Raw genomic sequence first — 24,722 nt, 5'->3', positions numbered from 1 at the left:
AATTGAAAGAGAATCTTGATCAATTCACCTACAAGTGAAAAACTCAATTCACCTAGAATGTATCACAGAAAGAATGTTTTTAATATTAAAAAGAAATTTAGAGAAATGAAATATAGCTCAAGCAATTCTAACATACATCTAGTTGGAGTGAAAGAAGAGAAAGGAGGGAACTAGAGAGAAACAATATTAGAAGAACTGTAAGGTGTTATCAAGAACTGAAGAAAGGCATGAGTCCTCAGATCAAAAGTAGATTAAAAGTATCACCCCTGCCTTTTCAGTGGTTTCATAGTAGCATCTGTTAGGCCCCTGAGGGTCTCTAAACCAGAGCCAAGTTTTATATCAGCAATATGGAGTTCCTGTTCTGCTGTTATTGGCGATATTGCCAATCTAGTCACATTCCTGGTCACCAGGTTAGCAGTTGGTCTGATTCCTTCTTGATCACAGGCAGTACCTCTGTCCTGTCTCCACAGCTTGGTAGCTTTACATAATGCTGTAGTCCGGGTAGCAGGCTTAGCAGCTTCCTCTACTTTTTTTGGTTAGCAGGGGAGTCTCAAGCCTAGCATCTCTGGGTTCCAGCAGTGGACACTGCTCCAGGCTCCCATGAGGGGCACATTTTTAGTGCCTATTACCCATTGGAGGTCCCTACCACCTATACCTGCTTCTAGCACACTCAGGGCTGAATGCTCTAGGATTCTGTTCCCTTTCTGATCTGTGGAGTTATCTTGTTTCTGAGCTTGTATCTTTTCATTGTCTCTTTGTGTATTTATTTATTTATTTATTTATTTTCTTTGTGTATTTATTTATCAATGGTTCGTCTGTTAGCAGAGAGAGGGTTTTTTTTTCCTTAAAGAGAAAGAGAGAACAGGGAGGAGGGAGGGGAGAGGGAGTGAGAGAATCTTAGGAAGCCTCTACACCCAGCACGGAGCCCGATGTGCGGCTTGATCTCATGATCCTGAGATCATGATCTGTTCCAAAATCAAGAGTTGGATGCCTAACCAACTAAGCCCCCCAGATGCCCCCAGAGAGAGTATCTTAAAGCATGAATTTACATTATTATCCTTTTTAGAAGTCATCCATAAGAATCTTAATTAAGCTTTTAAAGTTTTTCTTTTTTCCACTGAGTGTCTGAGATCAACTTTCCTAAAGACCAAAGTTTGTTCATTTGTTCATTCAAAAAGCATTTACTAGGTGCCAACTATGTGCCAGGTACAATATAACAGAGTTACATAATTTCCAAATATAATTCTATCAATATATATCACACTATATATGCTCTTTCCACACTGTGACAAGGACAATCTTATATTGAAACAAGGGGTGCAAGGGTAGACTTTCCTGCCTCAGTCAGTAACTTCAAAAGTGATGTCATAAAAGGCAACATGTCTTCTGCCTGGTTCCCTCTCTCTCATCCTCTGGATACTGTATCTTGGAACCCAGCTTCCATTGTGAGGAAGCCCAGGTCCCAAGGAGAGGTCCTGTGTAAGTGTTAAGTGTTCTGGCCAAAGGCCAGCATCAACTAGCAAGCATGGGAGTGAAGTATGATTCCTGCTCTCCACCCTTGAGTCTTCTAGGCCCCAGACATCATGGAGACAGACAAGCCATGCTGTGCCCTGTCTCAATTCCTGATGGACAGAAACTGTACAGGACACGAAATAATTACAGTAGTCCCCCCTTATCCACAGTTTCACTCTCCTTGGTGTCACTTATTCGTGGTCAACTGCTGTCAGGAAAGTAGGTAATCTTCCTCCTGTCATATCGTCAGAAGGTTAATAGTAGCCTACCTGCTGTGTCTCAAGCCTGTGTCACTCACCTCACTTCATCTCATCATAAAGGCATTTATCACCTCACATCATCACAAGAGGAAGACAGGTGAGTACAGGATAGTGAGATATTTTGAAAGAGAGAGAGAGAGAGAGAGACCACATTCATAAAACTTTCATGACAATATATTGTTAAAATTGCTTTATTATTAGTTATTATTATTAACCTCTTCTGTGCCTTCTTCATTACTTAAACTTTGTCAAAGGTATGTATGCATAGGAAAAAAACATAATATTTATCAGGTTCAGTTACTATCTGTGGTTTCTGGCATCCACTGGGGGTCTTGGAACTATTCCCCGTGATAAAGGGGGATTACTATATTGTAAGCCCTGAAATCTGGGGGTAATTTATTATGCAACAGTAGATAACTATACAATTAGGATTACCCATTAGGGATACAACAGTGAATGAGACAGATGTCCCTAGCCTCACAGGACTAGTAATTCAGTAGAGAAGATAGAAGTATTTGAATAAGTAATTTGAGCTGTGATGAGTGTTTGAAGAATAAATATAGTGCTCTCCAAGTATGCAGCAGGGAAATTTAAGCCAGTTGGCAGTGGAGAGTAATCAAACTTCTTATTGTGCAATAGCTACTATTTCCCACAATCCCTTTCTCCTAGCACAAGGCCTGGCTATGGTGGTTGCTCAAAAATATTGCATAACCTGTTGTGATTTGTTAAAATTAGTTTCCTGTGGCAGTCTTCTTTTTTGTTTACTTCATGTTCTGAGAGATAAAATTAACAAAAAGGCAGGTTGGGAAATCCTGGAAACATGCATGCAGCCTTCTTGTACCACATGGACAATTACTATTATAATTCTTTAATTACTAACTTTCTCTCTCTACATGTTGCATTGTATAATAATATGTCCTTCTTCCCAATGTGGAGAGCAAGCTCTGGTCTAAAATGGTCTGGCCTATAAAAAGGAGGAATACTGAAATTTTCTTCCTAAAATGCTTCAGAATGGATGGCACCATCTGAACATATTGATCAGTATTTTATGCAAATCTATACATTATGATCCTCAGGTGGTCTGGGAGGGCCCTCTCCTAACAGAGTGGCCCCAGAGGTCCTTCCTGTGGTACCAACAGGGAGCCTACGTCTGTACACCCATGCAGTCCCAGGGTCTTCACAAGAAAATGTAGCAAATGCTCCAGGGGTCCTATCTTAATTAGGGTTGTTAGGCCAGCTGAATTTGAATTTCAGATAAATAACAAATCATTCTATAGCACAAGTACACTTAATATACCACTTGTTGTTTATACGAAATTCAAATTTAACAGGGCATTCTGGTTTTTTTTTTGCTAAATCTAGCAACTCTAGTACTAATTAGTCCACAGAATGTAGAACAATTTAAAAAGAAAACAAAACACCAATAGCGTGAAGGCAGGGAGGGAACTAAAAATAGCTGAGGTTTGATAAATGCCAGATTATGGAGATGACTCAAGAAATCCACCCCCCCCCCTGCCCAGAACTCACTAATTTCCTTTTCTCCACACCCTAGTTGTCTGACAATTGTTTTCAATGGGCCCAAGAATTTACATGCAATCAAACTGAAGTGGTTAGTACTGCCTCTTTGCTTCATCCACTTGCATGAAAGTCTTTGGCTTCTTCTGGAGGGAGCAAAACCTTCCATCCTTACCTCAGTTTCGTTGCAGCAGAACACATCTGAAAGCGTGTAGAAGCGAGGGTCCAGGTCAGCAATAGCAGGAGCTGGATTGAACAATGTTTTCACTGTAAAGAATGGAAAGGGGGGTTCAGCGATCATTTTTTAACATGGTGCACTTATAGACAGTAAGGGAAATCCCATGTGCAGCATTTTCCCCATTAGATGACAAATTGACTTAGAAAAGTCTGAAATCTCAATCTCTGTGGTGACCTAGTCCCAGCCCCTTTTTATTTCCATTTGCTCCCTTTTTCACTTTACAACATTTCAACTTCAAGGGCAAGCAACAGTATCACAACCAAGGTGATTACAAAGTTATGTCAAAGGGCAACATAAAATTTTAAATGCTGTGACATGAAAGGACATGTATGGATATGAACATTCAGGCTGGTGAAAATTTTTGTTCATAAATCCATTTTCCAGGAAAAAAAAAGAGATGTTTGGAAAGAAGTAATGAAGAGATAAAAGAAATTTCCTGGTAAGAACAGGAAGTAGGAAGTTCATTTACATATGTAGGTTTTGTACACCTATGCATGTCTTCCAAATATATCACAATTACTCATGCAAACATGTACTTTTTTTTTAAGATTTCATTTTTAAGTAATCTCTACACCCAAGGTGGGGCCCAAACCCACAATCCCTAGACAAAGAGTCCCATGCTCCACCAACTGAACCAGTTAGGCTCCCCAAATATACACTTTTCACAGAAGCTTACGTTCTTGGCTTCTATGAGCAACCTGGAAACATAAAGAAAGCTTGAGAATGGAGGATAAATTCGATCTGAGGCTGAAAGCTAGCTCAGACTATGAGCCTATAAGAGAAGGATGGATGGGGATAGCAGACAGGGAAAATGAGAATGTCATAGCATTACAGTGTTAGAAGAATACTTACATTTTTCAGAGGAGTAAAGTGAGCTTCAGTGAGGTCTAAGGTCATACACTTAACACAGTTAAGCTGGGTCCCTACCTGGGGTCCTCCAGCTTAAAGTCCAGTGTTTGGGGGATCCCTGGGTGGCTCAGGGGTTTATCGCCTGCCTTCAGCCCAAGGTGTGATCCTGGAGTCACGGATCAAGTCCCGTGTCTGGCTCCCTGCATGGAGCCTGTTTCTCCCTCTACCTGTGTCTCTGCCTCTCTCTCTCTCTCTCTCTCTCACCCCCACCCTGTGTTTCTCATGAATAAATAAATTAAAAATCTTAAAAAAAAAAAAGTCCAGTATTGGTCATCTCTAGGCCAGGACTCTGTTTATAGCAGTGCAAACCTTCATCCCCATTTATAGTATTTTAAAACAATGTTTGATGTGGAATTTTGAAAAAAAAATATATATATATACATTTTAAAGTCTTTAGAGATTACATTCACAGGAAGCTCCCTCTTTGTCAAAACACTTACTTATCCACCAGAGGATCCAACTAGATTGGTTGGTCTTCTTTTCCTCTACCCAGGTCCACTGACGTATGTGTTTAGCGACTCCAATCTACTATGGACCCACAGCGTAAAATCTTCTACCTGCAATTCTCAGAGACCCTTCCAGAACAGTGGCTCACAAACTTAGCTGCACATCAGCATCACTAGGAGACCTCATAATGTTGTGCCCGAGATTGCACATATGAGAAACCACCGAGGAGCCGACACTGATGCAAACGCATGAGGGTTTATTTACAAGCTTGGGTCCAAGTGTACCCGACACAGCGGAGCAGGGACTTGGACCCGGAGATTAAGAGGGGTAGCAGCTTTATTGGGGCCAGTGGCCCATGGGATACGCAGAAAGTTGCGCAGTCATGTCGGTCCACATGCAGGTGGCCAATTGAATTACATCTTACCCTATAGTACCCATTTGAGCTGGCCTATTACTTTGGTCAGAATTGGCCCGCAGTTTTGGCGGGCACAAGGCAGGGTTACATTGTCATGAGCCGATTTCCGATTAGGGTGTGCCCAGTGGCTTGACTAGGGTGGGGCAGTGCCTTAAGCAATAAGCAGGTCATGTGGGTGTGATACAGGAGGTGGCAGGTGCAGCACAAAATGGAGTTAGTCCTGCTCTGCTTGTCCAGGGGTAGGGGATTTTTGTTAAATTTCCTGGGTCCCACAATTAAAGTGCATGACTTTTAGGCTTCACCTCAAATCTGATTAGAATCTCTTGGGAAAATGCGCACATTGATGAGTTGTCCACGTGGCTTTTCCACAGCTGTTACAGCACTGATCCATTCCACCTTCTTGGGTAGATGCTTATCAGCACATGGCTAATGGAAACTGTCCACTACTGCCTGGTGAGGCTAGCTTGAGGCTAGCTAGTTTGCTTCTACACCTTCCTTGGTCTTAACATTTTGGTTTGGTTAGTGGATCTTGTCCAGTGGTTTACAGGCTAATGCTATTCTCACATTTTCATTATTTTAGAATCTAGAATGTCCATCCACAAAAATTCTATGGTATATTTTTGGCTGCTCATATTTTTGTACAGGTCATTGTGCAGCTTAAATTAGAAACTGGGTGTAAAAGCCCTCTGTAAACTGTAGAGTGTTGTACAAGTGTAAGGGATTATTACTGTTATTATATTGTCCTTCACACACAGCCCAACACCCCCGCCTGTCCACCCATCTCTTTTGCCTTCTGTTGGAATTCATAGCCTGGCAACAGTCTCTCATTGGTCTTCCCGTTTCTGCAAGGTCTTAGAGATGTCAATTATGCGTAAAGGCCCTCCATGCCCAGCATTCCAACACACCCATCTACTTTTTACAGTTCCAGAGCAAATATATTGCTCCTATTTTCCTCAAATGGTGAAATTAAAAAGCATTGCTCATGTATTGTGATCTCCAATCTGCACGCAAATGCGTTTGAGCACAGGGTAGAGCAAGCTACCCGTATGGAACAATAGCATTGAGCTACTCTTATTAAAGTTCCATTTTATCTCAAAAGAGCCCTGATCCGGCAATTCCTTTTCCAAATCTCTCCCACAGAAACACATAGGCATGCAAAGTGATGCTCAGCTAGTTTTTAACAGAAAAAAATAAAAAATAAAAAGAAACCTAAGCTTCTATCAGACAGGATTGGTTAGGAAGAAAATAGCTCTAAAAGAATACTCTGCTGCTGTTAAAAAGAATGAAGGAGATCTCTGTTTTGTCACAGAAAATTTTCTATAATTTATATGTGAAAAAAAGGAAGTTTTTCTTTTTTTAAGATTATATGTATTTATTCATGAGAGACACAAGAAAAGAGAGAGAGAGAGATTGAGAGAGAGAGGCAGAGACACAGGCAGAGGGAGAAGCAGGTCCCATGCAGGGAGCCCAATGCGGGACCAGATCCCAGGACCCCAGGATCAAGCCCTGGGCCGAAGGCAGGCACTAAACCAGAGCCACCCAGGGATCCCAAAAAGAAAGTTTTGTAATAAAATCTTTAGTATGACTCCTCCTTTTTTAATAAAGCAAAGCATAATTGTATGTGTATTTACATTTATATACTTGGACAGAAGAGAAAAAAGTCTGAGAGGTTACTCACTAAACTAATAAGGATTAATTCCAAAGGGTGATGGGAATAAATCTGACCAGAGATTACCTGGTGTACACCAGGCAAAGACATCATTCTTAAAAGATGTGTAATATCTTACAGCAAAAATCAAGTCTATTGTGAATGAAATGGTATAATGTTTGGCTGGTGCTTCAGAATATAACCCAAGGTTGCAGTGGGAGGGTGTGGGGAGTAGTCAGTTAGGGTATAAATGCAACAGGATTGGCCATGTGTTGAGAATTATTGAAGCTAAGTGATAGTATATATGGGTTTACCATACTAGTCTCTGTATGTCCATATATATTTGAGATTTTCCACAATAAAAATAAATTTTATTTTTATTGTTTAAAAGATGTATCTATTTGACAGAGAGAGAGAGAGAGAGAGCTAGCACAAACAGGGGTAGAAGCAGAGGGAGAGGGAGAAGCAGACTCCTCAGTGAGCAGGGATCCAACACAGGGCTTGATCCCATGACCCTGGGATCATGACCTAAGCCAAAGACAGATGTTTAACCAACTGAGCCACGCAGGCGCCCCTAAATACAAATTTTAAAGAAACAATTACACTGAATTTTAAGCAATAGAATTGTTGGAACAAGAAATCCTACAATTTAATTTGACCATAAATATTGTATAAAAGTCAATCAAATCAAGACACCTGGGTGGCTTAGCAGTTGAGCATCTGCCTTCAGTTCAGCATGATCTAAGAATCGAGTCCAGCATCAGGCTCTCTGCAGGGAATCTGCTTCTCCCTCTGCCTATGTCTCTGTCTCTGTCTCTCTTTGTGTGTTTCTCATGAATAAATAAATCAATCTAAAAAAAAAAAAGAATCAAATCTTATCTGCTTATTTCCCTATTGAAGGAAAGCATTTTAACCAATGCTGGATGGTAATAGGCTGGATACCTAGGCTTAGAGTCTGACTAGTAAAAAAAGTTAGGGGAAAAATGAAAATGCCATAAAGCAAGGACTCTTCTTTGGCTCATGCTACCAAAAATAAACATAAACACTTTACCATGGTGAAAAAAATGTGAAGAATGAATAGATGTGGTTAATCAAAGAAGAATGCACGTTTGCAATAGATAAGGTGGGGGAAATGATGCCATCCTGGAACCACGTAAAACTAGAGACACAAGATGTACCATGGAGTAGTATGGAGCTGCAGAGGGCACTGACCACACCCAACATAATCATTATTCATTACAACATTAAGGTGGGCTAAACTCCTGGTTGTCTTAACAGCATGCCAAAGGCTGGCACAAGAATGTCAGTGAGGAGCTGCATAGGTACAGAGCCAGGAGAATGAGGTGGAAGCTCTTTTTTTTTTTTTTTTTTTTTTTTTTTAGGTTTTATTTACTTATGAGAGATGCAGAGAGAGGCAGAGACATGAGCAGAGGAAGAGGCCGGCTCCCTTCAGGGAGAGAAGCCTGATGTGGGACTTGATCCTAGGGGTCCTGGGATCACCACCTGAGCTAAAGGCAGATGTTCAACTGCTGAGTCACCCAGGCATCCTGAGGTGGAAGCTCTTACCAGTGTTACCATGGAGGGCATGAACTGGACAGTTGAGAAGGCCATAATAACTTAGCTCAGAGAAATAGGAAGAAAGCCACCCTAAGTGAAGAAACTGTGGAAAGGTTGGGGTAACCAAAATGCTGTCTTGGCAGTCTCCCTCTGGGGGTTGTTTCCTGTGAGTTGAGCAGCAGAAACACTCAACACTTGGGCTATGTGCTGGACAATGTCACTGTGAAAGTCAAGGTGGCCAGCCAAGAAGTTTGGTTTGCCAAATAGAAAAGGACTCAAGTGTCATTAAAAGATATTTTGTGTCCTACCTAGAATTTGATCTTGGCGATCTTACAATCTCAATTATTTATAATTGTTCCAGTAATGTTCCATTTGCTTTGAAATGGATATAAAGACCAGACCCGACATGCATAATTTCATCACGAGCAGCTGGAGCACCAGCTCTGCTGTGGGCCTACCTCACAGCATCATGACCTAGAGAAGAGGGGGTCACTGAGGGCCACTGGTGCTGTCCGTTTAAAACCAATGCTTTCCTTTAGGTGAAGACAAAACAGAGTTCTGACACCATATATTCAGAGATGGGGGGGAGGTGTCGGTTTCCTCTGTATTTTTAACAACTATATATAATCCAGTCATACTATGTATGTGCTTAATTCAGATAAGGGAGCTGTGATAATAAACCCAGAGAGGAGGAGGAGGAGGAAGAGGAGGTTTATTTTACCTCCTTTCTTGTAGGTAGAATATTGCTGATTAGCACATAGGTAGTCTCACGGGGCAATGGACAGGACACGAGGTGCTCAACGTATCTCTAAGCTTTGCCTGCTCTGCTCTGTGACCAGTCCATTCATATATCCTGACAGTAAACAGTTGCAAGAGCTCTTGGACCAGTACTGTTTCGCAGAGGCCTAGAACCAAGAACTGACTGACTTGCATGCGGTCCCCTATTTACTAAGGGATGGATTCTGTATTCAAACCCAAACTTCATGACTCTCAAACCAGTGCTTCCTTCATTGTATCACTCTTCTCTGACGTGAGAATGAAAACACATTAAATTCACACACACACACACACACACACACACACACACACTCATGGTTATAGAGAGTCTAAGCTGCTTCTGGCTGCTTCACCAAGTGAAGACCAGCTGAATTCTGGTCAGAGGAGTCCATGTGCATGTATTTTATGGGAGCAGGTAAGAGATCCATCGCAGAAAGTCTCTGAGATGTGAGCTTCAAAAACACTCAAAGCTTAGGCTACGTGTTGAACAATATTACAGTTTATGGGTTTTACTTTTCTCCATAAAGGCTCAGTTCCTTGGAATCAATGGGGTGTGGTAATATTTAAGGTGTGCTCTAGGACACAGAACTTGGGTCTTGGCATCAGAAATCTGGGTTTCTACACTGACCTTGGGTAATTATTTACATTTTCCTAGTGTATCTTCTCGCCTTCATTTTGGGAGAATGATGCCTGCCATATCTTTGTCATGCGGTTTTTCAAAGGTCAAATATATATGAAAGTACGTGGAATTAATACTTAGACATGCTGGCTCTTAGTAAAAATGTGGAATCGGCTAGTGCTAGTTTACCATCACTACGCCTGCCCATTCCCTTCCCCCTCCTTTATTTTTTTTTTTTTAATGGTAGGCTTGAACTCATGACCTGAGCTGAGCTCAAGAATCGGACCCTTAACTGGCTGGGCCACCCTGGCACCCTATACCACTGCCCATTCCTGATGCCCTAGGTCATCTAGCTCAATTGGCAGAGCTGGCTAGCAGGTGATGGAGGAAGCATTTTTGGACTCCACCCAAATGACAGCCCCAAGGTCAGGCTGTCTGCCCATTGGGATAATTCTAGCCTCACCTGTGAAAGATATTCAGCTGTGGTGGCTTTACCTTTCTCTCCTCCACAAGCTGGGTAGTTAACCTGAAACTAGACTAAGACAAAGGGAAAAGTGATCTCTGAGAAGCAAGGGAGTGTAGGAAAAGCAGTTACAAGAGACTATGCCCCAACCTGTAAAAGGAAAGACAGGAGCATGAATGAAGTGTCATGTTGTATTCACATTGCTCAATTCAGATGAACACGGTGTAGGCAATGCTCACCATAAGCATTAGACTCTATCTGTGACACCCTGAGAAAATGTAACCAAATGGGTTTTTGGCTTACTTAGAATACTTTCTGACAGCTTTGAGTCCATTAAAAATACATTAAATGTCAATGAGAATTTACCACAGCACGTTGTTTTGCCAAGAGGAAAATTTGTTAAATCTGGACATACATTTAAAAATTCTCTACAAAATCATTTCAAGTAACTTACTTTCCATTTATTGCTTTGTAGAATGCTGGAGATTTTGGGAGAAACCACTTATACACACACACACACACACACACACACACACATACATTTACTGTTCTTTTTCTTCTCTTTTTTAGTTTTGTATCTTGATGAGAAAGTTTTATGTGGAAAATTCAAAGTGGTTCTCTCTCTTAAGTCACAGAATTATGGCTGCAGTATCAAGAGGAAGCCATTGTTTTAGAATGGCTACGATCTATTTTGATTTTTTTCGATGCTGAGATCAGGATATTATCCTAATTTAAATTTCAAGAGAGAAGTGAAAAGGAGAAGAAATTTGGGATTCATTTAGATATATTACATCATGCTCAGCATCATATTTTATTTTGTTTCATTCTTAGAACAATTCTGTAGGGGAGTATTTCTACATGCTCTTAACAAACAAGGCTTAGAAAAACTGTATCATTCTAGAAACACCTCAAAGCTAAAAAAGGATTCTAATTCAGAAGATGCTTTGCCCACCAGTCAATGGTGAACAAGAAGTAAACACAAAGAAGCTCTTTGGATTTTTAAAGAGTTTGTGATTTGCTGGGGGTGGAAGCAGGGAGTGAGCAGGAGGGCAGACGAGTCAACATTAGCCACACGTTGATAATTGTTGACACTGGGTGAAAGGTTTCGTTAGGCAATTCTACCTGCCTTTGTGTGTTTGAAAATTTTCAAAACTGAAGGTCAAAAACCAACTAACTGCTCAAAGGACGTTGACAACATGGAAAATATTACACGTAAATAATCTTTTCTGGTTTATTGAACAGAGATGGAGTTTTACAAAAAAGAGAAAGAGCTAATCTTTAATTCTTAGAGACATTTATCAAAATAGACCTACCAGGGCAGTCATTGTACATGACATGTAACTTGACCTCTGCTTCTACTTTTGGGCTATGGGCTGTTTCTGAGGTTCTAGTCACTACTTGTATCATCTCCGCTAACTAGATAGAAGATTTATATTGTGGGGTATCAGTAGTGCTACTCAGGTTATGTTTTACCCTGTTTGTAAACTTTCCTAGCTACAAGAAGATCGTGAATCTCACAAGTGGAAGAAAGGATATTTTACTACAGGGAAAGTATTGCTTTGCTTAACTTAAAAGGCTACCTTTTATTAAACTAACAGTGATAAAAGCTTTTCTAGGGGGCACCTGGGTGACTGTCGGTTAGGTGTCTGCCTTTGGCTCAGGTCATGATCCCAGGTCCTGGGATCAAGTCCTACACTGGGCTCTCTGCTCAGTGGGGAGTCTGCTTCTCCCTCTCCCTCTCCCTCTCCCTCTCCCTCTCTCTCCTGCTCGTGCTCTTTCTCTCTCTGTCAAATAAATAAAATCTTTAGGAAAAAAAAAAAAAAGCTTCTCTAGGAAGAATAACAAATAGGTAAAATCACCTCCATTGCTGTGGGCCATCGTCAGGGCTTCCAAAGATGTTTCTGGAGTTATTTCTAACTGGCAGATCATGACTTTGGCTTTGTTAATGGTCGTAGCTGCTTTCTTCAGGTCTTCAGTATTCAAAAGTAAATTTGCTCCAGCCACTATAATGATGATATTTTGGCCTATAAAGATTTTCCACATATTTATATTAAAAAACAAACAAGGCTAAGTAATGATATTCTGCAATGTTACAATCACCCTTCCAAAGTCATCATGCTAAATGTATTATAAGTATTAATTTTGACATTTTTAGGTGATTCAGGTGAAATTCTACATTCCTACTGTATCTTCTTTTATGATACCCCGCTCTGTAAAACTGATATTATTCTGACAATTTTGAGTAAAATCTAAAAAATAATTCCCCTATCAGTATTCTTATATACAAAGAATACTAGCTGGGAAGAGATATATAATATACTTTAAAATGGTTGGTACAAGGCATCTGGTAAAGATTCCGAATCCTAAATGACAGATGTCATAAGGATACATATGGACAGGAGTGTACTTTCCCAACACTAAAAACTAAGGCTCTGTGGTATGCAGTCAGTTCATGTGTGTACCCTAGGGTATTCTGAAAATCAAAACATATTTTATAATATCTAACAGATGGGAAATTGTGTTAGATAACCTAAGGTCGAGAGAGAGAGATGTGACCTATGCTGTACCAGATCAAACAGAAGCAGGAGTAAAGAATCTTACATACTTATCACTTGGACCTACTCTCTACAATACCACCTAAATGGGGAAGGATTAGGGGTGCATTTTATCTGTTAGGTGAACTCTTAAGAGCTGTGCTGTCCAATATGAGAGTCATGAGTTCAGGCCACACATGGTTGTTAGCACTTGAGATGTGTCTGGTGTCTCACATCTTAAGTGAGATGTGCTTTAATTGTACAACACACAGCAGATTTTAAAGACTGAGTACAAAAAAAAAAGAAGGTAAAATATCTCATTAGTCTTTAAGAACATTTTGATTACATGTTGAAAAGACAATATTTTAGATATATTGGGTTAAGTAAGTATATTAAGATTAATTTTACCTGTTTCTTTTTACTTTTTAAAATGTGGCTAATGGGAAATTTAAAATTATGTATGTGGCTTGCGTTGTATTTCTTTTGGACAGCACTGATCTAGAGGGACAAGTTGTAGCAGTCTTTTTTTTTTTTTCTTTTGTGCTCCAGGCTGCTTGTGATGGTCTTGTATAGACATGACCTAAAATTACCTCTGAACACAGAACACATGCTAGCCGATCATCTTACCACAGATGTGTCTGTTGGCCACAAGGAGGACTTAATAAAGCGGAGATGGTTCAGCATAAACCCAATCTTGGTACTGGAAAAATTCAAGTACCCACACACTGAAAGATGGCATATCTCCTTCCTTTTCTCCTTTGGTGACCTCATTCCTTCTGCTAGAGTCAACTGCTGCTTCTGTGTTGCTGACTCCAGAAATCTATGTTTCTGGCCTGGCCTTGGCTGATGAGCAATAAGACCAAGACTACAGCTGTCTGGTAGACATTGCCATATGGCAAGATCATTCATGCCTCAAATTTAACTTGTCAAAACTGAATTCCTTACTTTACCTTGGTACTGATTCCTTCACTTAAGGGAGCTGATGGTCCCCTCTCAGGGTATTTGTGTTAGCTCTTCTATGACAATCTATATTCTCTATATATTTACATATGTGTTATGTAAATCAGACAAGTTCTAGCATAACAGGCATCTAATACACGATATTAAACTAATCTTTGCATGGGAAGTGTAGTATCTTGCTACACTGATAAGCAAGAAATGGAACTTGAAGATATTCCTAGAACACAAAAAAGAAGTTTAAGACAGGGAATGAGGGGCTGTTGACAGCAATAATTATTTAAGATGTAGCTTAAAGGAATGAACATAGACTGTCTATTGTTAAACATTTTATCTTCTTTAAATATAACACATATTTTCATTGTTGTTATTGCAACTTTGGGATCACTAGAATAGAGTGAAAAATACCATACCTTCTGTGAGAAACAATTGTTTGAAACTCTATTACAAATCAAAGACATATTATGACAAATCCTAATTTCACAAAATGCACGCTGACTGCCTATAATGCATTAGGTTCTGTCCGAAGTGCCCCATGAAATGTCTGGTCCTTCAGAATATTAATTCTGAATTAAACAATTTTACATAGTTTTTATATATATATACTTAAAGTAGTTGGCAGAAATTATGAAGACTTTACTTGGGGGTAAAGGGAAGTTACTGTTTTTATAGACAAATATTTCAACTGTCACAAGGCCCTGTGACAAATATAGTTGTATATATCGACTTTCGAGATTTGATTGCCATTTAAAGAGCAAACAAAATTGAACACAAATGATAAGTTAGAAGTAATTAGTTGCTGCCATTTGCTCAGTAAATATTCTATAAATATGATTCATTAACTTCCTTGTGCACCTATCTATTTACATTTATTTACCTAGTATAACTGAAATGACAGATGAGAATACTTAACTGCTTTTAGAGACAAATATCAATTCTGAGTTCACATGGAGGGTAATGGGATGCTTCAGGATATAAATATTATTTTGAGGCAACTTAACACTTCCTATGTATTGGATGGACAATTTTATATTTAAATGATCAAGTTGGGAAGTATAAATAAAGGGAAATATTCATAGTTAGATTGGAAAGACCACACTTGAGGCCTTGGAGTGGTGGGTATGGTAAGAAATCCATAGGATTAGGGTAAAAACTGATGCTTCTACTCTAGTTGTGGACATGAAATGCTTCATGAAATGACACTCCAATATGCGAAACACGTACCTTCGTTATTGACAATTATAGAAGCAGTTCCTGTAGCAGCATCTTGAGTCTGATATGTAAATTCTGAGAGAAAAAAGAAATTACAATCACGTATATACAGCCTGGCATGGATAATCTATTTTAGCAATTTCAATGCACCACTCATCTTTGGAAAAACTTTTTAACCTTTAACCATCTGGAATGATAAAAGAAATAAGTAATTAGTGCTAATTTATACCCATCACCTATACATCAAGGAAGACAGAAGCCTTTACACTCAGTTGCACCTTTGCTCTAGATTAGTAACAACCCAGCAAACCTACCCCACTCTCAATTTGCCCAAATTATTCATAGCGTATACATCTGCATTTTTCTAGACCACCATATTTCTTTTCTTCAGTGAAAGAAATGACAGAGTTGAGTGAGAGATTAAAGGTCAAACCTATACAATGAACTTGGTTGCGTTTCTTCATAAACTTTGCATTTCATCAAGAATCATGGTCTGGAGCATCAATGGAAGTGTTGATCAGGCGACCTTTGGCAGCAAAAGCCTTGAAATGGAGCCAAAGACCTGCATTCTACTCCTGACTGTAGCTCCAACTAGCTGTGTGCTCTTGGACACATTGAGAACCAATCTGGCCTTCAGTTTCTCTTTTGTGCAATGATGGGATCAGCTTCAGTGGTTTTGAAGATCGTTTCCAGCCATGACATTCAATGACTTTTCTTAAAATATTTTTTGTGAATGCAGCACCTGTTTTTTTCTTGTCACCTGCTTTTGAAACATTTCTACGAGATGAAAGTTTGTAACCTCCTATCATTTAATTCCCATCTGGAGGAGTGTACATGAAAAGAATTAACCAAACGACATTTAAGTAAGATGAGACAAAGCTGTGCATAAAAATTCTCTGGCCACCAGAGGAGGATCTAATAATTCTATTCTATATTCAACTGTTCTTGTAACCAGATCCCAGAGGAAAAGTCATAAAAACTAACTTTAAAAAAGATGAAATTTTACCTGTAGAAACATCGTTCTGTTTTAAGTTTTCTATATAGTCACTGCCAAAAGAATCTTTGCCAACCTGTACCAAAGAAATGATGAATGTTAGATCTTTTACATTTAGTAAAATGCTACAATGTAGTTTTTAGAATACTTAGCATTTTAAAAGGGCATATCTGCACAGTACTTTATAAACATTAGCTAATTAATCTTCTTAATGTAAGATGCTAAACTTGGTTTCAGCCCAAAGAATTGTCCCACTTACATCCTAAAACGTGAAGCATTTAATGAACTTTGCTCTCATTTTGATCTGTTCGTGTGGAACCTCCCACTGAGACAGAGCTGTCTACCATCAACAGTCCTCAATATTTACGAAGAATCTCAGTTGTTTGTACTTCACTATAAATGAGGGCATCTTTGTAATGACTTGCCTGTTTTAGAATCTTATCGGACATGGGATGGCGGCATATTTAGACTGGAAAGAGAAGAGGGAATTTAAAAAGCCCTCACTGGTGGGTCTGGGAAGCTCAATGGGTTAAGCATTAAGCGCCTGTCTGCCTGTCTTCGGATCAAGTCGTGATCCCTGGGTCCTGGGATCCATCTCCTAGTCTGGCTCCCTGCTTAGCAAGAGTCGGCTTCTCCCTCTCCCTTTGCCCCTCCCCCTCTGCTTGTGCTGTCTCTTGCACTCTCTCTCTTGATCTCAAATAAATAAAATCTTTCAAATAAAAAAAAAAAAGCCCTTGTTAACTTGGGTAACTCAGTATAGTGTAAGTCTGTTGCTTCCGCATCCTAGCATGTATTCTGATAATGATAGTTCAGTTTTTCCCAATCATTGATCCTATGTTGACACATTGTTATCACCCAAACTCCATAGTTTACATTAGGGTTCACTCTGGTGTTGTACATTCTATGGATTTTGACAAGCGTATGTCATGTATCCACCATTGCAGTATTATCCAGAATGGATTCACTGCCCTGAAAACCCTCTGTGCTCTGCCTATTAATACTCCCTTCGCTCTCCAAGCCCCTGGCAACCACTGATCTTTCTACTGTCTCCAGACTGTCATACTGTTGGAATCATACAATATGAAACTTTTCGGACTGGCTTTTCACTTAGTAAACCCATCTAAGTTTCCTCCATATCTTCTCATGGCTTATCACTCATTTATTTTTAGTGCTAAAAAATGTTCTGCGGTATGGACATACTGTAGTTTATCCATTCACTCACTGAAGGGCATCTTGAGTTGCTTCTAAATTTTGGTAATTATAAATTTTCATGTGCAGGTTTTTGTGTGGATGCCCTCCTATTGTGTTATTTTATTTTAACTTCAGTGGAGTTAACATACAGTGTTTATTAGTTTCCTCCCATCTTAATTTAAATTCTAATCAGCTGTCACCATTTAAGTATTAGGCCACTTCACAAAAACAAATTCCCAGGAGGTCTTGAAAATTCAGAGGTTCTGGCAACATCGGGCCCACATTCCTGCAAGGCAACCCAGCTAGAACTGCCCCAAATGTGAGCACATGATCTCCAGTTGACCACAGCCTGCACCTGGCCTACTGCAATTAATGTTACTTGCTTGGCACCTGTAGGCTTGTAGGGTGGCCACTCCTGAATTTCTATTTTGTCCTGTAGGGAGTGCTCACTACCTCAATGGATCGTGTATCTATCTGGGTCTCATCCACTCCAGGTGTGTTTTGCTTTTCCACATAAAATTGCTTTCCTCGGGATATATCAATAGAAAGAAACCTAGAGATTTGCTTGGGTTGAGAGCCTCAATGAGTGAAGAGAAGATTTTGCTAGATCAGGGGTTGGAAAATTTTTTCCTATAAAAGTACACATAGGTAGTAGTTTAGACATGGTGGGCCAGATGGTCTCTTTTGCAACTATGCAACTTTGCTGTGTGAAAGCAGCCAAAGAAAATCTGCAGACAAATGGATGTAGCCTGTGTTCAAATAAAACTTTATAAAAATACATGGCAGGCAAGATTTGCTTCCTGAATGGTAGTGTACTGACCCCTGATTTAAATGCCACCTCTGAGACTTCTTCTTCAAAGAACACTTTCCCTGTGCTCCTTTCCTGGCAGAAATGCTGACTAGGCAATAATTCTGAACAATATACAATAATTCCTTTTTTAATTAAAGGTTTTATTTATTTATTCATGAGAGACAGAGAGAGGCAGGGACATAGGCAGAGGGAGAAGCAGGCTCCCTGGAGGGAGTCCGATGCAGGACTTGATCCTAGGATACCAGAATCATGATCTGAGCCAAAGGCAGATGCTCAACCACTGAGCCACCCAGGCGTCCCTATAATAGTTTCTTATTAGCAGATTTTCTATCTCTACAATGAAGAGTGTCCACTCTAAAGCACTGCTGTGGGGCAGAGTTCCCCGGGGAAAGGAGGTAATCTGTCAAAGGTTTTCTTCATGGAAGATAGGCCATGTATCTACCAAAGCATCCCATTTCTTAGGTCAAAGATTCATACCAGAAACAAATTGTTTATTTTCTCATCTCTTTTTTTCTTAAACATGTATTTCTCTCTTATGAGCAATTAAGATGCCATATAGTTGGGAAAGCATCATTTTAAGAATGTTGTAGCGATTAAAGGAAGGCCATTCCTAGGCATGTGGGGCTTGGTACAGATTAGAGCAAAGAAACTTCTCTCCCTTTTCCAACCAGTTTAATATAGGCAAAAATCTGTTTTTTTTTCCAGGCAAAATCTGTTTCAGGTGAATTTCAAAGGCATGTTTGGTAAATGGTATGGTGATATAAACGTTAGGAAGTGCAGGGATTAAGAAGAATTGTTGGAATGGAGGAGAAAACCAATGAGTAGGCAGCTTTGCCTTCCAGAAACTGTTGGAGGGAGGATAAGACTTACAGAGGCACCTGGCACTGCAAGTGGAGTATCACGTGCACCCAAGGCATAATCAGGAAGGGACTGCATGCTCATGGTAACTGCATTTTGCAGGGTTGCTGCAGTGGTATTTTTTATTTTTATTTTTTAAGTAGGCTCCCTGCCTGGAGCCCAATGTGAGGCTTGAACTCATGATCCTGAGAGATCAAGCCCTGAGCTGAGATCAAGGGTCAGAAGCTTAAAGGGCAGAGACCCCCAATGCCCCCCACCCCCCCACATTGGTGTTTTAGAGGTGGCAAAGCTGTCTGTCTGCTTCCTACACGGCAATCACCTGAGGGGGCTACATCCTTGGAGATGTTATGGTTCCAGATTTATTCCACTAGTGATTTCCTGGCAAAACCTGTTGGCTGGCATCCTAACCTCTATATGAGAGTGGAACAAAATACTTTGCTTTTGCCCTTTTTGATATTCCCATGACAAAATTAAAATCTGGTAACTAAGGCAGCCCAGGTGGCTCAGCGGTTTAGCACTGCTGTCCGCCCAGGCGTTATCCTGGAGATCTGGGATCAAATCCCACCTCAGGCTCCTTCCGTGGAGCCTGCTTCTCCCTCTGCCTGTGTCTCTGCCTCTCTCTCTCTGTGAGTGTCTCTCATGAATAAATAAATAAAATCTTAAAAAAAAATCTGGTAACTAAAAAAATAATGGTAAAGTAACAATACCCGCTGAGGATCAAGAGAAGTCAATCTTAGCTCCATTAACTTTGCCTCGGGGTCATGGTAACACATTACAAAGTAAAAGAAGTGGTAAGAAGCCTACAAATAAGCCACAAGAGACTCTTAACTCTAGGAAACACAGAAGGTTGCTGGAGGGCGGGGGTGGGGGATGGGGTAACCCGGGGATGGGCACGAAGAAGGACACGTGATGGGATGAGCACTGGGATGAGCACCAGTTATGGAGCTCTACCTCAGAAACTAGTAATGCACTATATGTTAACTAACTGAATTTAAATCAAGAAGCCTACGAAAAGGAAGGCGATATTTGCATTTGTGTCCTGGAAGTCAGAAGCCCCTTCGTACTTCCTTTCTTTTTTTTTTTTTTTAAGATTTTATTTATTTATTCACGAGAGACACACAGAGAGAGGCAGAGACACAGGCAGAGGGAGAAGCAGGCTCCATGCAGGGAGCCCGACGCGGGACTCGATCCCAGAACCCCAGGATCACGCCCGGGGCATGAAGGCAGATGTTAAAGAAAAAAAAAAAAAGAAGGCAGGTGCTAAACCACTGAGCCACCACTGCGTCCCACCCCTTTACACTTCCAGTGTGGCTTGGGACAAGCCACTTTAACCGCCTCTCGGCCTCAGTCTCCTTATCCAGAAGGTCAAAGCACGTTTGCTGTGAGGGTAACACGCGTGAAGCACGTTTACAACTGTAAAGTATTAAATAACGTCTTGGGGTCACTGTCATGGTCCCCATCCTCCTCACCACCGCAGTACCAGTGCCACTGTGGCCGCTTCCCTGGGGGGAGGGACAGGGCTCCTGCTGCTCGGATTCAATCTTATAAACTACTTTCCTGCCCATCTGGTTCCCCCTAACGTTTCCATTTCTTCCTGTTGCTCCCTATCTTCAAACAGAAGAGTACCTGGTCATGGAAGCAAGCCCATGGGTGCACTGAATTATTTTAAAAATAAGACTGCATTACTGATATTAAAAAACATAACATCTCCATTAATGGTGACATGAATGCTGTTTAATTAACCATGTATCTCGTTACTTCCATAGGAATAACAGAGCCAACTGCGAGCATGTCTGTGTCTTAGACATGCGTATTTATTATATCGAAATGTGGGCAAAAAGCAGCAGAGATCTGAGTCCTCCTTTCCCCCCCTGCATTACAGAGTTGCACAAATGCTTTGTGCAATGTCATACTAAAAGAATGCCATTTCCCGTTTCCCCACCCTCAAACCTCTTACACAATCATTTATTCTGCTGGATTTGCTTTTAAAAAGGTTGAGAGAGGCAAACACCTTCCAATCCCCTTTGCCTACTTCTGACTCAAATGTAAGCCTCTTCCTCAGTAACTGGAAATTGATAACCAGAAATCAGAGTAGAACCTAGATGAAGGTGTCATGCATCGAGTGCCATTGAGAGCTGAGTGAAAAGTGTCCTGAAAAATCACAGTGAATGATACAAATGGAATGATTTGTAATGAATGTGAATGAAAATCGTAGTGAATGACTTAAAATGGTCCTTGAAATAAAAAGGACTTGACATAATAATATCATAGAGGAATCTTCATAGGTATTTTGGGGGGCTTCTCCATATTCCTGGTCACGTTTTGTCTATTAAATTGATATGAGGACTTTAAGTGTAAGTATCTTGGTCATGCAGCAAAATAGAGCAAATGCGAGTCAGGAAACTTGGAATCAAATTTCAGTTCTGCCATTATCAGGCTAGTTAAAATTCTTTATATTTTGCTGCAAATTGTTGCAACTGAGCCAGGTAGGGTGGGACTAGGGTAGAAGACCAGTAGTTCTCGGCCTTCACTGTGCATTAACTCCCATGGAGCTTAGACATCTTGGTGCCCACGCTACACCCCAGATCAATGAAATCAGACCCTGTGCAGAGAAGGGGGGGCCGTGGCACGCGCCCCAGGTGATTCCAATGTATGCCTCCAGCTGAGGCCCACTGGATTGCAGGATGAAAGCTGGGAGAGTGAGTGCGAAGCTTTGTGTGGAAGTAACGAGGAGGAAGAGCACAGTCCTGCCTGGCCCTATGTTGGGAAGTCAACTAAGTGGGAACACAGTGTGGCCTATAGCGTCAGCCCTGGGGTAAGGGCCCAAGAGTGCCCAACACTGTGATCAAGTTATTGTAAAACTACACAAGTCCCTACGCTTGTGTTTGCTGACTCCAGCCTCATTTTGATGTCACCAGGCTTCCCCTTGCTTTGTTGGCTTCTCTAACACTCCTATTTGGCAAAAAAAAAAAAAAAAAAAAAAAAAAGTTGGATATCCCTGTTCTACAAAGTGGTCAGTAGAAAGGCGCTATTAATATTATCATTTGACTGTGTTAAGACACAAGGTGAGTACAATACATTTGTGTCAATTTCCCTGCCCTCTGAGAACCTAGACGTCCTTTCCTTTCTCCATTTAACCAAACTTCACCTGTTTTTCTTTCTCTTTTTTAAAGATTTTATTCATTTTTTCCTGAGACACATAGAGCGGGAGGCAGAGACATAGGCAGAGGGAGAAGCAAGCTCCCTATGGGGAGCCCGATACAGGACTTGATCCCAGGACCCTGGGATCACAACCTGAGCCAAAGGCAGATGCTCAGCCACTGAGCCACTCAAGCGTCCAAAGTGCTTCTGTTTTCTATCATGGAGAGCTCCTGGAGGGAAGTAATTTCAGATTCCTGCTTCCCAGGGCCCAGCACAGACCTTTATCCACAGTGGGGTTGGATAAATGGGACCAAGTTAAATATGGGTTTCTGTACAGGTTAATCTGGTCCCTCACCTATTTTTCAAGTGCAACTTAAGGCCTCCCTTCCCTATTCTAGCCCTTCTTAATGCTCTCATTTCCTGGAACTCCTAGAGCATTCCTGATAGATACTAGTAAATATTTAATTGAATACCACCTTATATTGTTTGCCTAAACAATCTTCCTAAAAATCTGGCCTTCCTAAAAGCTTATTGGAGGGATCCCTGGGTGGCGCAGCGGTTTGGCGCCTGCCTTTGGCCCAGGGCGCGATCCTGGAGACCCGGGATTGAATCCCACGTCGGGCTCCCGGTGCATGGAGCCTGCTTCTCCCTCTGCCTATGTCTCTGCCTCTCTCTCTCTCTCTCTCTCTCTCTCTCTCTGTGACTATAATAAATAAATAAAAATTAAAAAAAAAAAAAGCTTATTGGAGACTCCAGTTTAGCATATATTTATCCTTCCTTAAGCCCTGTGCATGAAATGTGTTCTATTAAGTATTTGGTCATCCTTAGTTGCCTGTCTGTTTATTTTCCTTGGCCTAGCTTGTCATTCTTAAAGGGACAGGACTACAGGCACTCAGACTATCCTAGCTGGGGCTGCCAAAAGGTCCTCTACAAGGTTTTGCTCCTAATAGCCCCCTGGAAGGCACTCCTATACTCTTTCGGTAGCAGCAGTGAAATTCTTTTGGGCAGGTTTCTGGGAAAACCACATAGTCTGAGGTAGCCTGTGTAAGCCTGTTCTGGGTGAAAGAAGCCAGGTCATCAGCAGTTATGGACAACCACTTGCACTTAATCTAAGGCAACTCCTAGAACCCCAGAAGCTCTTTAGGAAATCCCAGGCTCAGCTCTACCTTGAAGACTGTAGAGTCATGCAGTTGGATAGAACTTTCTGCAATGATGAAATGCTCTCTATCAGTGTTACCCCAAACAGGCACTTGAAATATAGCCAAGTATGATAGAGCAACTCAATTAAAAATTCTATCTGAATTACATTTAAATCGAGCCACACATGGCTAGTGGCTGCCATCTTGGATAATGCAGCTATAGAGATGTAAATTAGAATCTAGGGAAACACGACTGACTGTGTGTATCAGGAGTAGGAGCATTTCCTCCAGCTAAGGGCACTGAGGTATTTCCTTTACTTTTACCACTGAGAAGGCTCCCTTTGCATTGAGGGAGAGCCTACCAGTGGCTTCCACAGTCCAGAACTGTGATCTAATGCTGAGGAAGGTAACTTTAGTTAGCACTACAATATAACGAACATCCACATTTCAAAATGGTTGAGGAATCAGCTGCTTGGAACCCTTGAATGGTAGAAAACATCTAAAAATTCCATCTGTCAATATACAGTTGAGGTAAATAAAACCTAGAGACCCAAGATATCTAAACTGAAGTCACATGAAGTAGAAGATTTCCGCTAAAAAAGTAGTCACATATATTAAAACAGGTTATCAATTTTCAAAGTTAGAATGCACAGAAATATAATTAACACTAAAACCAAGTTGAATGCAGCTTAATATTTGTGATTCAAGACATTTTGTGACTTTTCAGTGCCTGAGGGTAATGATGAACAGCAGGTTTGGGAGACTAACATGAATTTCTTGTCATGTAACAAAACCTGGCAGTTGCTTTTTTGAATTAAGTCTCTCATATTAACTTTTTAACCTGTCACTTGTGGGTTTGTCATAAAAGAGGACAGAAAAATACATATAATTCCAGTTGCTTAAGCTAGCTGATTGTTTAAATCCTATCTAAATGGAGATAATGGCCTTTAACATAAAAAATTAATGTTACAGTCACTATTGAGTCCTATTTATTTGGGAGTAGAGGTGGATAGGAGGTAAGAGGTGGTTGGTGGTAACCCCAATTTTGTTCCATTCTTCTATAGGAGACACTTATTGTTTATTTGTTTGGGGTCCTAGGGTACCCTGTGTTTGGACATGTGGCCAGGGACTCCAAACAATATAGCCAATATTGTCCTCCAGCAGAGTTCAGGCAAGGACAGATTTCACTTCATTATATATTACTTGGAAAGTGCTGGTGACTACTCATGTGATCTTTGAAAACTAAATCTTAATGCGTATCAGTTAACAGTCCCACAGTAATCTGACAGACAATCTAACCTTTTTTGGTTAAGATGATGAGTACTCTGATACCTGCTTTTCAAAGCCATCTGTGGTGAAGGCTTTTTTTTTTTTTTTTTCATTTTCAATCCATTGTGGACTAATAATTCTGTAAAATATAAAAATGAAATAAACAGAAGAGAGTCCTATAAAACACAAGGCTTAATTTATTATTACTATTATGTTCAACAGCTATAAGATTATTTTGTCAAATGCTCGTTTATAA

At 40.6% G+C, this 24,722-nt stretch overlaps 1 protein-coding gene across 5 annotated transcripts in view; it reads right to left on the bottom strand.

Annotated features, from left to right (window-relative positions):
- The window catches only part of RBKS (ribokinase), a 93,877-nt gene that overhangs the window by 45,641 nt on the left and 23,514 nt on the right, over nucleotides 1-24,722 (bottom strand). For all 5 annotated transcript variants that reach the window (XM_072767943.1, XM_072767942.1, XM_072767940.1 and 2 more), the window contains 4 exons: nucleotides 16,070-16,133; nucleotides 15,076-15,138; nucleotides 12,220-12,384; nucleotides 3,463-3,554 (listed from right to left, as the gene is read on the bottom strand). In XM_072767943.1, coding sequence (XP_072624044.1) covers nucleotides 3,463-3,554; nucleotides 12,220-12,384; nucleotides 15,076-15,138; nucleotides 16,070-16,133 — 384 coding nt within the window. The remainder of the gene's footprint in view (nucleotides 1-3,462; nucleotides 3,555-12,219; nucleotides 12,385-15,075; nucleotides 15,139-16,069; nucleotides 16,134-24,722) is intronic.

This window comes from Vulpes vulpes, chromosome 8, assembly GCF_048418805.1.
Source record: "Vulpes vulpes isolate BD-2025 chromosome 8, VulVul3, whole genome shotgun sequence".
Lineage (NCBI taxonomy): Eukaryota > Metazoa > Chordata > Mammalia > Carnivora > Canidae > Vulpes > Vulpes vulpes.
This window is presented reverse-complemented; position numbering and strand designations above follow the sequence as displayed.